This window comes from Mirounga leonina, unplaced genomic scaffold (genome assembly GCF_011800145.1).
Source record: "Mirounga leonina isolate KUSES-001 unplaced genomic scaffold, KU_Mleo_1.0 Mir_53, whole genome shotgun sequence".
In the NCBI taxonomy this organism is placed as follows: domain Eukaryota; kingdom Metazoa; phylum Chordata; class Mammalia; order Carnivora; family Phocidae; genus Mirounga; species Mirounga leonina.
In genome coordinates, this window is record NW_023270807.1 from 97,872,335 (window position 1) to 97,889,544 (window position 17,210).

The 17,210-nt window shown below is 34.7% G+C and overlaps 1 protein-coding gene across 5 annotated transcripts in view; it reads left to right on the forward strand.

Annotated features, from left to right (window-relative positions):
• The window catches only part of STXBP5 (syntaxin binding protein 5), a 184,853-nt gene extending 175,156 nt beyond the window's left edge, over nt 1-9,697 (forward strand). For all 5 annotated transcript variants that reach the window (XM_034990955.1, XM_034990958.1, XM_034990959.1 and 2 more), the window contains 2 exons: nt 1,973-2,193; nt 3,976-9,697. In XM_034990955.1, coding sequence (XP_034846846.1) covers nt 1,973-2,193; nt 3,976-4,017 — 263 coding nt within the window. In that variant the 3' untranslated portion in view covers nt 4,018-9,697. The remainder of the gene's footprint in view (nt 1-1,972; nt 2,194-3,975) is intronic.
• Nucleotides 9,698-17,210: the final 7,513 nt, after the last annotated feature.

The following is a 17,210-nucleotide window of genomic DNA, read 5'->3' on the forward strand; positions in this document are numbered from 1 at the left end:
ATAGAACTGAGAATCCAGAAATAAGTCCATACATGTGTGGTTAATTGATTTTCTACAAGGATGCCAAGAAAATTCAAAGGTAAAAGAATGGTCTTTTCAACAGATGGTGTTGGGACAACTGGATATCCACATGCAAAAGAATGAAGTTGTATCCTGCCCTCCCACCATTCACAAAAATTAACTCAAAATGGATCAAAGACCTTAATGTAAGAGCTAAAACTATAAAAGTCATAGAAGAAAATATATATATATAAACCTCTGCGACTCTAGATTAGGCAGTGGTTTCTTAGGTATGACACCTAAATCACAAGCAACCAAAGGAAAAAATAGATAAATTGGATTTCATTAAAATTAAAAATCAAAGAACACTATCAAGAAAGTGAAAAGACAAACTGCAGATTGTGATAAAATAATTATAAATCATATACCTGATATATCTGAAATCTGATAAAAGTCCAGTATTCAAAATATATGAAGAATTCTTACAACTTAACAATAAAAAGACAAATAGCCCAGTTTTTAAATGGGCAAAGGGTTTGAATAGATATTTCTTCAGACAAAATATACAAATGGCCAATAAACACATGAAAAGATACACAACATCATTTCTCATTAGGGATGCACAAATCAAATATGTTTGCAAGAATGTGGAGAAATTGAAACTTGTACCTTGCTGGTAGAAATGTAAAAATGGCATAACCTCTTTGGAAAACTGGCAGTTCCTCAAAAAATTAAACATAAAGTCATCATGTGACTCAACAGTTCCACTCCCAGGTATATACCCAAGAGAATTGAAAACACATATTCACAGAGAAACTTGTACAAATGTTCATAGCGGCATTATTCATAATAGCCAGAAAGTAGAAACAACTCTAACGTCCATCAACTGATGAACTGATAAACAAAATGTCATATCTCCATACAATGGAATATTATTCAGTCATCAGGAAGAGTGAGGTGCTGATGCATGCTACAACAGGGTTGAACCTTGGCAACATTAAGTGAAAGAAGCCAGACACAAAGGTCACATATTGTCTGAATCCATTTATATGAAATGTTCAGAATAGGAAAATTTATAAAGACAGAGTAGATTATTGATTGACAAGGACTGAGAAGGAGGGGAGTGGGAAGTGACTGCTAATAATTAGCATGGGGGTTTTGTTTCTGTTTTTGTTTTTGAAGAAAATGCTCAGGAATTAGATAGTGATGATAGTTGCACAACCTTCTGAATAAACTAAAAGTTACTAAAGTGTTCAGGGGCAAATTTATGGTATGTGAATTATATTTCTAATGAAAGAAATGTAGGCTGAAGGAGGAGGGAAAATCTGACCTCATTCTTTAACAGAATTTAAGAATTTTGCAGTAATCTAGGTATTAGGTAATCAAGGTCTGGATTATGTAAGGAAAGAAAGCAGTGAATTCCTGAGATCTTTTGAAGGAAAAGTTTGTTCTATTTGTAAGTGACAAGATAAATGGAAAGAAAGGGATGTCACATATCTACGACTAATGGAGACCGAAATAGAATAATGAATAAATTCTTCATTTTTCTTCTAAGCTTAGACATAGTATTTAAAGTATGAGAAAGCATGGAATAAATAAACTAAATCAAATCTGTATGTTTAAATTATCTTTAATTTTTTGCAGAACTAATAGCAGTTTTTACTGTTACGTAAGCTGGTGTCAGTCTGCCCCGTTATTCATTGCAACAAATAATTACTAGTCCCCTTTTTACACAAATTTTGTTACATAAACTAATATAGAGTAGAAAATTAATATACATTCTGTCTTTGCATGTTTCAAAAACTATCTAAAATTATTAAAATGATATAAAAACATTAATTATGGAGTGAAATATATAAATATTTCAATTACATTGTTATTCCACCTAAAAATTGTGTTTTAATATTATATAGTAGGATTTTTATATTAAATTTTCATTTGAGTTACTCTTTCATTTATCAAATTCATTCAGTTGGAGAATCGTCCTCAGGAAAGGCCTCAAGGAGTCTTGCACAGCATATCCCTGGTCCTGGAGGCATTGAAGGTGTGAAAGGAGCAGCATCTGGAGTTGTTGGTGAATTAGCACGAGCCAGGTTGGCGCTAGATGAAAGAGGGCAGAAACTTGGTGATCTGGAAGAAAGAACTGCAGCTATGTTGTCCAGTGCAGATTCATTTTCTAAACATGCTCATGAGGTATATCTATCAAACAAATATTTAAACAAAATAACCTAGGTTAAAGCAAGTATGAAAATTGTTGGGTTTCTTTTTTTTAATAGCTATTGTATTTCTACGCAAGAACTTTCATTTATCCTCTGTACAATTGCAAATTCCTGATTTTTGCCACCAGAGGGAGCCATTATAAGAATATGTTTCAGTAGCCTTTGGTTTCCTCCTGAAGTTTATAAATTATGAAGGAACCTGCTCACATTCAGGCTTCTCGTAAACAAAGCCAATGATTTTGCAGCTGTTTTTAGGGAATGCAGAGGACTCAGATTTTACTACTGACTTCTAAAAAAGGAAATAATTTGTCTCTCTTGATTCTTTAGGTTGATCTAAATAACTAAAATTGGCAAACATTTTTATTCAAATAGACAGTACTAAATCTATCTGTAGACCAGTTCATACAGAGGATGAATGAGATGCATTTTTGCAACAAATTCGTCTTGATGAATTCAAAAGTCATGGTGGACCTTAGAAACGGATACTGTAAAAAAGGGATCCCTAGCTGGCCTTACAAGTATGCTTTGTTGGCCAGCATTGTAACACTTTAAAAAACTGACCTTAAAGGCCCTTAGGTAGAATATATATCTTCATTTTGCCACGTAGGTCTGTCACTCCATGATGCTTTACACTGGGCTACTTCACACACTTAGTTCCTAGCCTGACCCTTGAGGACATTTTTAGTTTGTTATCTGAAGAAACCATATTAAGGTTATTTTTGTATTTGAGTACCCAATCTATCATTAATAGCTCTTTAAATTTTTCAATCAAAAGCCATCTTTTCCTTGCTCAAGAATAATGAAAGAGGTCACTTGACCTGGGAGAGATTTGTCCAGGGCTTCAAAGAGATTTGGAGATCCCTTGTGAGTCCTTGTACTAGACTAACACACACCCCAGATATAGGCTAGTGACCTTGGTCAAGAATTTTGTTGGCCTAACCCTGCATCTGACTGTGATCTCTAATGCATCTAACATTTCAGCCAATTTCAAAACATATTCACACTCTAAGTGTTTAGCTCAGACTCAAACTGATAGCTTCTCCCTTTGGAGTGAAATATATAAATATTATATATCCTTTTTCATCTACCAAATGATATTTGTGAGCCGTATTTGAGAGTCTGTGGAGATAATATATTGAGGTGGTTAAGCTCATGGGTTCTTAAATCAGACAGTGTGGGCTCTAATCCCAGGTTCGCCATTGTGTTACCTTGGGTAACCCGTATAAGCCTTATTTGCTTCATTTATAAGATGAGGAGAATAATAATCTCTAACCATAGAGCTGTGAGGGTCGACCAAATGAATTCTTGTAGGGAGGGTGTTCCATGCAGCACCTGTCTCAGAGTAACTGCTCAGTAAGTTTTGGATGGCAGCAAGAGTACTGTTTTCAAGCTTTCATTCACCAGGTTCTTAAACCATTATTTTTAGTTCAAATCAGAGAACTGAAAATTACCTTATTTCTAAGGTATTAGCTTAGGTCACCAAAGACTATACTGAGCCAAAGTTCAATTATGTCACATTTCTAAAAATAAGAGGACCTTCTAGGCTATAGTTCTTAATAGTTACGGTCTTTTCTCTAAATGGAACAGTTCTTACTTATTGCTTTCAATATAAATTGATTTGAAGTAAGCAATATGGTTAACATTATAGAACATTTCAGGATGATATAATGTTTTGGAAAAATACAGAAATCGATTATAACATAAATATTGTTGTTCTGGCACTTTTAAAACATTTTTTGTGTTTTTTCCCCTTTAGATGATGTTGAAATACAAAGATAAGAAATGGTACCAGTTCTGACAACCAGAAATCCAACTAAGTCCAACTTCAGCTGGAAGGAAAAAGAATTTTCCTTTTTATTTTATTGATTTCAGTTTAGGAAAGTTAACATTAAAGGGATGTTCATCACTGGATACCGTTCTTTCCTAGCACAATCATGCACTGTTTTACCTCAGTCATGTGGCTTTAACTGAGGAGGGTCCACACGCACTCAAAGTGGAGTAGGTGGTATGTGCCAGCTAGGAGTGGACAGTGTGGGAACTAAGCAGGTCACATGTTACAGATGAAGAAACAAAGGGGGATGTTGAGGAGACCTGGCAGGGACTATTCCTGGGTCATTCCTGTATTAAACTTTCATAGGCCAAAAGATTGTATGCTATTGTATCTGCCATCAGTGTTTGACCTCTTTGAGGGAGAGGCAATAAGTCAGAAGTCCTGAAGCTGAAATAGTTATGTTTGTGTCATTGACTGAATTATAAACAGCTGTCTTGGACTTTCCCTCCCTTAAACTGAACGGTCATCAGTGTCATTAGTGAAAAAGAAACAAACTGTTTGTTACCATATCTGTAGACAGATAAGCTGAATGGTGGGCTTTAAATAATAAAAACATACACATCATTGACGTGTGTATGGGCTACTCTTGGATTCTTGTTATTGTATACTTGTGTTTAGTCCATATTTTGTCAAAAGCAAAACAAGGCGATACATCACTTTTTCATTGAAAAGAAAAGTGTAGAGCATGACTGAACTGCTCATCATTCTGGGAGTTTCCATGTAGTGGCTATACAGTGTGGAAAGTGAGAAAAACCTCCATTGTGGTGAGGAGAATACTTCAATGTCCCTTGTCCTTGTTCTCATTAATTCAGCTAAAGGTGGATTTGACCAAAATAGTTACTGGTTAAATTTGTAGAAATGTTGAAATTGGCTAAGTTTTTAATTTTGCTTGAATTTTTATAAAATGTTTAACCAAATGTACCTTTGCATTATTTAATTAAAATTGCTAAAAAAAAGGTTTCATTATTTCAGTAAAACGCTCAGCTCCCTTTTTAAAATGCCCTTTATTTGCTAACAGTTCCAGTACACTCAGGTGATGAGCCAATTAAATCTTAGTGCACATGCTGTCGCATGGAAAATTAACAAGCATCTGTTGTCAATAATTATCTATATAAGAGTCTAGTCTGATGACCTACAAAATATTTTCTGTAGAAATATACTATAAATCTGTACATGTCCTTTCAAGGTTTTAAAAAGCCAAAAGGAAAGGAAAATATGTGCATTTTGGTAACTAAATTATTTCTGTATTGGAGTATAATGCAAACGAGACCATCAGTGGACAATAAATGATTGGTTCCTAGAATAGCATTGCAGACAGGGAAGAGGTAACTTGGTAGACCTGGAAGTAAGTGATCTCGTAATACAGGCTCATCTGAGATGATTATTGGTGGTTCTTAAAGCAACAAAGGAAGAGCAAAATAGAAGCATTACACTTACTATTAATGAAATTTAAATATTTTCTTCTATAAAAAATTAAATAATTTTTTTCATTAAGAGATAATCAGAGCACAAATTGATAGAAACTTGATGGTTGTTTTTTCTATTCCATATGATCATTAAAGGTATATATAGAACACCTTAATTTCATACAGTCTGTTATGCATCTTTTCCTCTTTATTCTTTTCACTAATAAAGCTTTTATGTTTACATTTTATAATGTGCACTATGGGATACAAAAGTTTACATTAAAATTTACTTTGAATGTCATCAGGGAGGGACTACATATATGTGATAGAGATAATTGATTGAGCCAAAATAAATATTTTAAAAGTAATCATTTTCAAAAGGTTTTGAATTTGTAGAAAATACCTATGGGTAACATGTTTCTGTTTAGGTAATGTCAGCTATATGATGAACAGTCAGCAGTTTACAGATGGCTTAATTTGTATCCTGTGTTATCTAATAAACCCATTGTTCCAAGATCTGTCACAGGAAGTATTAGGCCCTTTTTTAAGGTACAGTTTTGAGAATGTCATCAATAAAATCAACAGTTATGGATTTGAAGTTGAGAAGCATTAAGTAAAATAATATACTGGTTGATTCCCCATTATGTGGAAGGGCATATTAACTCCAGTTATTTAATTTGCTGTGTTACTTTATGTTAATTGTACATCAACTTAATTTCTATGGTCATTTTTCCTGTTGTATATAAAATGAACTAATCTTGTAATTATTTTCAAATAGAGAGGTAGATACATTTATCTGAGATGGATTTTATAAGAAAATGTTAAATCAATATTTTGAGTTATTTTGTTTTTAAATTAATCTACAGATTATGCACAGCAAACCTAGAAACTCACTTAGAACTAGAAAGCTTGAACTATTTTTGAGAATAGAAAATAGCTTCTCCGAGTTATACTTGATTCAGTCTGTAGATAAGAGACAGTCTGCAGTAATAACTAACCCAGGGAATTTATTGTAATTTGAGAGATAACATCTCTATTTTTTTCTTTTTACGTGCAAAAAGTAACAGTCACCAGCAAGCCAGGATTTCAGGAAAACAAACCAAAAAAAAAAAAAGTCAAAAATAGAAAATATTAGAAAAATGAAAGATTTGTGTGTGCTTCCTTCATATCCTTATTTGAGGACATTATTCTTTGTTGCATTTGTCCTTCGCTCTAAAATCATTGAAGTATTCATTAATTAGCAGCTTATCAATAGGAAGTTGTTTCCCTATATGTACCACATAGCCAGTTCACTCTTCAAACTAAAATTCATATGTATTTCCTTAGAAAGTTGTTTGAAATCTTAATACTCTGACAAATTCTATATATTACATCCATTTGAACTTTCACATCATCTTAATCCCCTGGGTTTGCATTTCAGTTGTACAAAGTGTTTCCAAAAATGGTTATAAGTATCACTGAGCTGTGATTGACTTAATTTGCTTTTCTTTATGGATGTGAAAAAAAATGCTGCTACTTGTCTATGTTATGTGTAGTATATTACAATTTAAGTACAGTTCTCTATAGTAAAGGAAGAAGCATTTCTTTTGCTTAGACCTTCTTAATTGTAGGTTTCTCTGAAGTTCTTTTGTGTAGATATGTGTGTGTTTTAAACAAGTCTGAAAGTGTTACACATTTTTAGGTTACAGGGGGTGGTGGGGAGACAGCTGAGGAAAGGGAAGACAGGGGGAGACCCCCACAGAGTGCAGAGTTTTACCCTGAGTTCCAGATTCCGTATGTTTTGCTGAAGGCATTTTCTCAATGACATTAGAAAAGCTATATCCAAAGGTAAATTTTTTGTGGCAAAGATTTATTTTACATTTTAACTTGGGGATTTTGTTTATTTGTTTTTGCAAAATAAAGAGCACTGAACTTTAAACTTGAATTTTTTCTGCACTTTTTTAGGTAACAAAAACTTTTTATTATCATTTAATCCACATCTCTCAGTTAAAATCAAGTGATGCATATGTATAAAACATACCAAATCATGAATATGCTGCTAGCTGCACCTTAAACGATTAAACTGATCATAGTCTTAAAATCTTTAATAGGGCTTTATATAGTTTTCAAGGAAAAAAATGGTAAAATCATTTGCTGTATGTTTCAGTGTTCTAGGTCTTAAATTATTGCAACACTTTCAGATTTGTTTTAAGATCATACAGTAACATGTTATATTTATACATACTGCTAGAGAATATACTTTTAATTTTAAAATGAAATTTTTATAAATGTACTCTTTAATTTTAAAAATGGTGAACTTGTTAAGTTTAAGTCAAAGTACTTAAAAAGTATGTATATTATCCATACAAAAAGTTATGTTTTACGCTTATAATAAGAAATATTGGTATCTCATATCGAGATACAATTTTAGAGAATCATACATTATTCAAAAGTCTTCATGCATTGACAGGAAAGATAATCATTACTGTGGTTTAAAAAATACCCTCTATTGAGCATTTTCAAATATTAATTTTATTTTGGGGAAAATGCCCACAATAATAATTGCAAGATCTTTCTCACTAGCTGCAGCTTGCTGTCGGACGCCTACCTTAACTATTGTTTTAAAATATATATATATTTAAAATAGTTTTCCAGGTATTTTCTTCTACCTTTTTTAAAAATAAATTTCCAAAAATGAAAACAGAGTTTATGTATTTTTGTCAATGAAGGTTTTTATTTTGTAGTTTATAGAATTTGTTCCTTATCAGTTTGATACTTGATCACTATTCCTAGACTTTTTAATCTGTTTTACTTTGAAAAAGAGCACTTCTCTATCTTAAGTGTCCTCCTTTTTTTCTTTTTCTTTTTAGAGTGTTTGTTCTCTTGGATTGAAATTTATGCCCACAAATGATTTTTTTTCATTTGAAAATGAATGTGAAGATACTGTTTACAGCTTTTGTTAATCACACTTTTCATCACTGATCAATTTCTTGTAAAGTGCTATGGGGATTATTTTTCCTGTGAATATTAATGATCTTACTCCTGCCACAGAAGTTTTAAAAGTTCTGTGGACAGAAAATAATTGTAACAACAACAACAAAAATTAAAGGGAAAACTTTACCTTTCTCAGCTGAATTAGATGGTTTTAATAACTTCCCAGTTATCACATGGCTTTCTTCAGTTATTAATACAGTCTTAAATTACTAGGCACAATTCATTTACAAATTGAGTACAGTAGTCCAGGACTACATGTAATTGCTCTTTTTATTGCATATTGCATTCTTTACATCAGAAAAATCATGAATGTCAGTTTTGCCGGTATTTTGCAATGAGGCTCATAGTTTAAAATTTTATAGTGTATGAGATGTAAATAAGTCAGTACTAATTTATTGTAAGTTGTTTGGCTCAGGCATTTAAAATGGACATAGGCTAATGGCAATGGAATCCTATTTGATTGGGAGTTTCATTTTTTTAAATATACGTTTGCTAAGTGTTTTATGTTGTTCGAACTTTGCTTCAACTGAAGACAACGTGAGGAGTTAAAAACAGACTCAACATGTCAGTAGAAAGCAATGCAAAGAGAGTAAATCATATTTTAAATTTTTTTAGTTTTTTTTTTTTTTGTAAATAAACGGTACTGTGATACTTTAGGTGTGACCTCTGCTTAACATGATAGTTAGAACCAGAAAAACATTTCTTTCTAGTTATACTATTGGTTCATTGTAAATGCATCACCAAAATAATGTTAAAAAGAGCAAGGATAAGTTTTTCTAACGTTGTCCACTTCAGGGGCAAGCATGCTTGGTATAGAGCTCTAGCTTGTGTCTACCTTAAACCCGCAGGCAGTTTTCAGTTGCTGCACCTTTTTTTTTTTTTTTTTTTTAATTTTGCTCAGTCCAGTAACTATCTCAAAGGTAATTGCTGGAGTATGTATTTTAAATACGGTAAAAAAAAAAAAAAAAAAAAAAAATCTCTGTGTACTGTTTCATTTTAAACAAAAACAAAAGCACTATTGCAAACACTAAAAATGTGTTAAACTTTGTAGTTATTTTGCATTCCTGTACTTTACAAAATGTCATCACAGCAAAGGTTTAAAATTAGGTAATGAAATATTTTTGTAAATAAATACCGTTAAGCTGGTATTTTAAAAAAATGTATTATAATGTTTCTGGAAAATGTTCATATATATGTATATGAATGTCTTTATGCTGAAGGGCTCTGATTGGGCAAAATAAAATACTCTAATCTCTCCTGAAAGTAAACAAGCCCTTTTTTCTGGAAAATCTGTTTTAATTTTTTTCTCTGAATTGTGGAATTAATCCCATTAGTTTAACCTAAGCAAATAATAGATAAAATAGATTTCTACATTTGCAAAGATAAAGTCAATTCAAGTAAGACAAACTATTTTTCTTAACTAGATGGGCTTTTTGGTAAAAGTCACCTCCCCTGCATTGGATGAGGTGAGATCCCCTAATGTAGGCATTTAACTGTAGATGAACACTTCTTGACCTGTAGTATGTATGGAATCTCCCTGGGCATCTTGTTAAAAGGCAGATTTGGATTCAGGGTATCTGAAGTGTGGTCTGACTGTATCTCTAACAAGCTCCCAGGTAGTGCAGATGCTGCTGGTCTGTGGAATGTACTTTGAGCAACAAGGATGTAGATAATTTACATAACTGGCATTTTGCCAGTTAATAGTAGCGTCCAACTACTTGTACCAAGAATGAATATTACATTAATGGATTTAGAATAATATAACTCAAAGAAGACCAAACAGTACTTATTGTTTTCCATTGTATTTAAAGAATATGATAATTCTTTTATTAAATTGAAGGTTTGATTTTGAAATCTATCATTTTACTGCCCACATGGTGGCAGTCATGTCTCAACTTATTGTCTGAGCCTTTAACAAGGGAAAACCAGACATTGCAAAGACTAACTTTCATTATAATTAATTTTTATTCAGAGAATTATTAAAGTCTTAGATATGGGACAGAAAAAAATGTCTTCCTAAGCTATTTGTTATAAAGTGATGTAGAGCATTTGGTAGAATGATCTAGTTTATTATCAAAAATTATAGTGTTTTTCCAGAAAATCTAGGCATAAAGTGATAATTTAAAAAACTAAAGCAAGATTGTCTTCATGTCTCTGTTCCTGGTCTTTTAAAGAACCTCAGTTAGGGTGTGTCCTGTGTAAATAGTACAGTGCCATCCACCGTTTTATAGAAACATACTTGTAACTCTTCACAGAAGTGTATAGGAAGATTCTGATTATTTTTCATTACTTTAAAGATAATATGATTGCTACATCACTGTACTTTTTTCGGTTTTTGTACAAACATAATACTTTAAAGAAGAACAGAGTTCTCCAAGTCATTTTATTTTTCAAATTTTATCTGTTTAAAATCAATACTCTATATTCACTTAAAACATAAAAATATTCTAACCCTTAGTTTTGGTCAGATTATCTAATTTTTTTACTATTTATAAAACAAAGCACCATAGTCTTTCATAACTTCTTTTTAAACCAACAGAATAGTAAGATACACATTTCATTGATAAAAACAAAGTTTCAGATAACACAGAATATATTGTTAACTAGCAAAGGAAAGTAGAGAAATATCAACCTGAGGTTCTTCATTTTCTTGTCTGTTGCAATTTTCTGTCATCCATGGAAGACCTAAAGCTCTGCCTAACAGCTATTCTGAGACAACCAACAGCTTTATGGTTTCAAAATGACTGTGTGTGTGTGTCTTCCCAAACAGAAGACCCTTTTGTGCATCTCTCCCTGATGAAGTTTATCTCTGAATCTTCTCTCCCTCTCCCTTCCTCCCTCCCTCCTTTCCTACCTCCTCCAGTTTAGTTCTGTCCCTCTATCCCTGATGCCTGTCACCCCAAATCTCTTTTTAGTGTTTATTTTAACCAAGCACATTTTGCCAATTTAGGGGGTGGGAGGGAATACTATAGTTCTCAGGAGGTTCCCTCCTAAATACTGGGTGGATTTGTAAATAGTTTTTATAAATAATAACACTATCCCTATTCCTTACTATAACCTCCAGACACTCAAAATCTAGGCAGATAAAGCAAAAAACAAAAACAGTTTAGCACACAGAAGACGTGCACTGAAGCAGAGATTCTGGAAGCTAAGCGCAGGAGTGTGAGGTGAGAGAAAGCACTGTGCTGGCAGCCCTCAGGTCCAATCCCAGCTACTTCACTAGGGTGTTTAACCAGATGATTTCCCTTTCAAGACCAAAGTGTCCAAGAATTCATTAGCATGCATTATATTATGCATGGGGATAGAAGACCACATTTTAGAAAACGTTACCCTCCATGTTCCTTTAATAATAATGTGACTACAGAAACAATTAGTCTAAGCAGGGGTTCTCAAACCTGAACATCAGAATCTCTTGGAAACCTTGTTAAAACACACATTGCCTGGCTACACCCCCAAAGTTTCTTGCTGAGTCTGGAGCAGGACCCAAGGACTTGTATTTGTAACAAGTTCCCAGGTGATGCTGATGCTGCTGGTCCACAGACCACACTTTGAAAACCCCGATCTAGAGCAATGCCGCAGAGCCAGTTTTGCCTTCATAGCACAGATATTTTGGATGTTTCTTTTACGATGCTCGAACGAAACTCAGGTAATATACTTGCCTATACATGTCATCTTTTAAAATGGACATAATGTCCTAATACACCAAAGATAGGAAATGAATGTGGTTTGTAATTTTTAAAATGGTCTATAGTTTTTAAAATGGATTTCAATATGTAAATCCCAAGGTTACACACTAGAACAACAACAAAACTTCCCACAAATGTACAAAACACTCCCAGTAGGATGATCCCTAGCACTCACCCCCACCCTCTACCATGTGAACTGTTGGTCAAGAGAATAAGACCAGCAGCAGGACATACCCTTTTTCATATCTGTTCACATCCAGAGGGGCTGTCGAAAAAATGTTCATAAATGTTACGCCATGATATATATAAGAAAGTATAGAAAAGAAGTTGACTTAAATGCTAGGGAAATTAATTTGCATTAATCCCTCTTATAAATTCATGTTCCCTTTCACTTAATCCATGCTTTTGAACTGGTCAGAGTGGGTAAGAGAATAGGACTTTCCTTTGTAAATTTGTGCCTGATACTCACAAATTTCAATACATTAATGGTGTGGTTCTCCTAACAAAAACTCCTCTTGATAAAATCCATATATAAGATTCTATTACATAACCTTACTAATGGTTAGTCTATCAGAAACTTTACTCCTGATGACCAAAACTCAATGAGTGATTGATTATTGGTCAATTGTTAGGCAAGTAGAACTGCCTTATATTTTATTCCAAGTTCCTTAAAAGGGGGCATTACCTACAGCCCCTTTCAAATGCCAAGCACCTTGGCCTGAAGGCCAGTACTCCATCCTCGAGTTTAGTACCGAGCCACTCAGCCTCTACTTACCTGTTTCTGTATGTGTAAAACTAGGGTCTGAATATTGGCCTTACCTACCTCACAGACTTGTAGGGATATAATAGAATAACCTCTGAAACTCATTAACAAACAAAATTAGGCCACAGACACAAGGATTTATGATCTAAAGAATATTAGTTCCTTGGAAGCTCTGTGAGTCATAAATATATTTGAGTAAGAAAAAATAAGTAGCAAGTCTTATATCAGGATCAGCAAATCAGGGAGCATTAAAAGTGCTATAATGAGGATAAAACCCACAGATATATTTAATAAAGTAATTGATGGGAATCAATAAATTGAAAATGTGTTTGAATTTAATAAGCACCTTTAATTTCAACTGAACTTCTTCTTTGTGGTATGTTACTTCATGATGATTTATTGCCAACAATCATCAAGATATAAGATCTTATTAAAATTAATATGCAGTTGCCTTTCAAATAGAATCCCAGTGCCTGGCAATTTTTTTTTTAATAAATACAAATTTATAAATGTTAATTTTTTCTCTCTGGTATAGAAAGTAAATGCTTTTTTGGCGTTTAGTCATAGCATGGTTGATATTTTTCAAAGGTCAGTGACAGACTATCTCTCTAAATAAATATAAAAGTTGTCTGCATTTAGGATATCGCTTTCCTATTCTTTAACGGAGCAGATTGCCTTTAAAAGACTTTGTTTCTATTTAGCCAGTAAAACATAGACTGGATCAAGGTCCAAGCCCTTTACCTCTGTGTACCAGCAGTACGACCCTAAGTTATTTAACCTTTTTAAAACACTTCCCTCAAATATGAAATAGAAATAAAAGCAGTACTGATTTTATAAGACTGTGTTAAGGGTGCCATGAAACTCAGCAGAGGAACCCCGTTGTAAAGGGGCCACCTGCTGTCCAGCATAGCGTACAGACAAGCACGGACTCTGAGGGGGGACTGTGATGCTCCATGCTATGCGTGTCAGTCAACCTCAGCAGGTTATTAAGCTTTCCTTGCCTCAGTTTCCTTGTCTGTCAAATGGTAGTGATTAAGTCAGTGTATGTAAAATGCTCAGCGTTGTATCTGAGGCATACAGTACCTCTTAAACTAAGGGACCACTGATAGTGACATAACATTATTGGTGCCACTAACAAAAATGCAGATGATTATAAGACATCCTAATTTTCAAGATGTAAACTACATGAAAATGGGTCTAAGAATTGATGAAATGTAGTAGTAAGCACTCAAATAGTTACCATTATTAGGAGAGCTAGGAAATAGCTCTTGTAATCACATGTAATTCCTTGGGGTGCAGGACAGAACTTCTTAAACTCCCCCTCTTCAGTATTTTCCCAGGCACAGGTCTTGTTCATGAGACATTCCTGAAGCTAGGACCATCTTAGAAGGAAGGTGGTGTTTCGGAAGCATAATACAACATAATACAATACTACATAATACAACAATTGTATACAACAATACAGGATGAAAAATAATTTTAGAAAAATCTCATTCTTTATTCAACTCTCTCAGAAGATGCTAAAAGAAACCCAGTTCCTAGCCCCAAAACACTTTTCATGGCAATTCACTCTCTGAAGACCTTCAGATGCCAAAACCTTCAGTATGCTCTCTCCTTCTCTTCCCTTAGACTCCGACGCCCAGATATGCATGAAGAAGGGTGCCCTCTGTCCTCTCTCCCCATCCTGACTCTCAGGTAAGATGCTCTCCTGTGTCACTCGGGGCTGCTGGACACCTGGGGAGCTCTCTCGGTCCCTCTGCCAAGCCATGCCATCTGGGCATCTCTGCGTGGGCAACTCCTCTGAATTCCAAAGGAAAATGGAACCTCAGTCCTCCCAACTCATAGACCCTCAAACTTTTCAGAGAGTTCTATTATTCCTCTACCCTCCTTGAAGCTAATCCCTGATGGGTGTCAGTTTCAGAGTCCTGTCTTCTCCACTGCAGCCTGTAGGAGTATTGTCTTGTCTCAACAGACAAGAGAAAGTCATTCTGCATGCTTTCTGTTTTGACCAGTCCTCAGCTCTTAGGTTTAAGCCCAGGCCGTCATTTACTCAAATTCTTTTTTTCTTTTTTTGCCTCAACTATTATCTGTACATGAGCTCAAAAATTCCATTTTGAGGGGTTCCTGGGTGTTGCAGTCGGATAAGTGTCCGACTGTTGATTTCGGCTCTGGTCATGATCTCAGGGTCGTGAGATCGAGCCCCGTGTCAGGCTCTGTCCTCAGTGAGAAGTCTGCTTGAGATTCTCTCTCTCCCCCTCCCTCTGTCTTCCCCCCTGCTCGCTCGCTCTCTAAAATAAGTAAATAAACCTTTTAAAAATACTGCATTTTGAAATTCAAACATAGACTTAAAAAAAACTAAACAGGTATTTATTAGACACCAAGATGTGTCAGATTCAGTTTTCAAATATTGGCAGTAGAAAAGCAAACAACACCGAGACCCTGCCCTGGAGTTTACACCCAGTGACAGTGACACTTTCTCTCTGTTTCCTCAGTAATCGTCCTAACTTGAGGACAAGGAGGGTGATGTGCCTTTGCCAACTGAGCAAGGGAAAAATGGGAATTTTGTTTGTGGGGTGAGGTAATACATCATTTAAAACATTGCAGCATTATCCCACCAAAACATTTTTTAAGCGCCTAATCTCCCTTCCTCAATACCCACATCTAATCGGTCACCATGTGTCCTATTACCCCACAAATGATTCTCCAATGTGGCCTCTTGCTTTCCTCCCTGCTCTGTGGTGGCCTCGGCCTCAGCTTCCTGCTGTTGATTATCCTCCTAACTCATCTCCCTTTTCAGGCTACTCCCTCTCTAGTATGTTCTATCCCAGCTCCAATTAAGCTATTCTTCTTTTAAATGTTTCTAAGGCTCCTCTGATGACCTATAGCGAATTGCAATGCTTTAATGTGGCGCTATGGTTCCTTACCATTCTACCTGCTACATGCCATGATTCTGGTACCCTTTACCGTTCCAAACCCAATTCCTGCAATTACCTCCTGCCCTAACAACACATGCTGTCAATTCTCCGGACTCTTGTTCATGCTTAGAATGCCCTTCCTTTCTTTCTTAGCCTGGAAAAATCCTACTAATCCTTTATGGCCAAGCTGCAATGTCATTTTCTCTTGGAAGCCTTCCATGCCCCCAGGAATGATTAATTACTCTCTTCTCTCTGCTACAATAACCATTTCCTCATACCACTAGTTGGATCCTTATCACAATGGGGTCCAGTTCCTTGTTCATGCATCCATCTCTTTAGAGCATAAGCTCCTTGAGAAAAGAGACAGTCTTATCCAGATACTGGAGATAACTCTGGCATACTACCTATTAAGTAGGAGGTGTTAATTAATATTTGTTACTAACTTGACATAACCCAAGAGCTTATGTGTACATATACATATATAAATAATATTTATACATATGCATAAACTTTCATATAACCCCAAGTGCACATATATTTTTATGTATTTCATATTTTATCCAAATTTTAATATCTCTGTATTTCTGCCACAAATGTTTAGTAGCTGCTATTTCCTTTGAAATTTCCTTATAAATATAAAATTGCCTTTATTTTAAGTGCACCAGTATTCTATTTGAAGGCTTTTATAGTTTTGACAGTTCTGAAAACCTGACTGGTTTCTGAAAGCGTATTATTAATTCTGTAATACTTTATATTCTGTACCGTGTACCTATATTTAATACTCTGTTTAACTTAAATAAGATTTCCTACATGGTTAATAAGACACAAGTCAAATTTATGAGTCAGAGGCAGGAATCCACACGATGTCTAGTCAAGTGATGTGACGGTTTGAAGTAAGCGATCAGACACTCATTCTGTTTCATAATCACTATTTAATTCTCAGAGAAGAATATTTAAATTTAGCTTTTTAGATGAAAAAACTAGAACAGTATAATCCACAGGAGAATCATTTTAGTCTTATTTCTCTTATTGTCTTTCTTTCTCATTAGTCTGTGAAATACTTTCATATGGAAACAATCAAGATCCTCATTTGAAACCATAATCTGAAGAAAGGTAGAAATGTAATTAAGTAAACTAATAAAAATGGGTATCATATGCTAGGTTAAAGATACCTCGCTTTGGGGGCGCCTGGGTGGCTCAGATGGTTAAGCGTCTGCCTTCGGCTCAGGTCATGGTCCCAGGGTCCTGGGATCGAGTCCCACATCGGGCCCCCTGCTCCTTGGGAGCCTGCTTCTCTCTCTGTCTCTCATGAATAAATAAATAAAAATCTTTAAAAAAAAAAAAAAAAGATACCTCGCTTTTAAGAAACCACAGCTTCCCAAGTGACTAAATTCACCTCCAATTGCTAGGTTGGGAG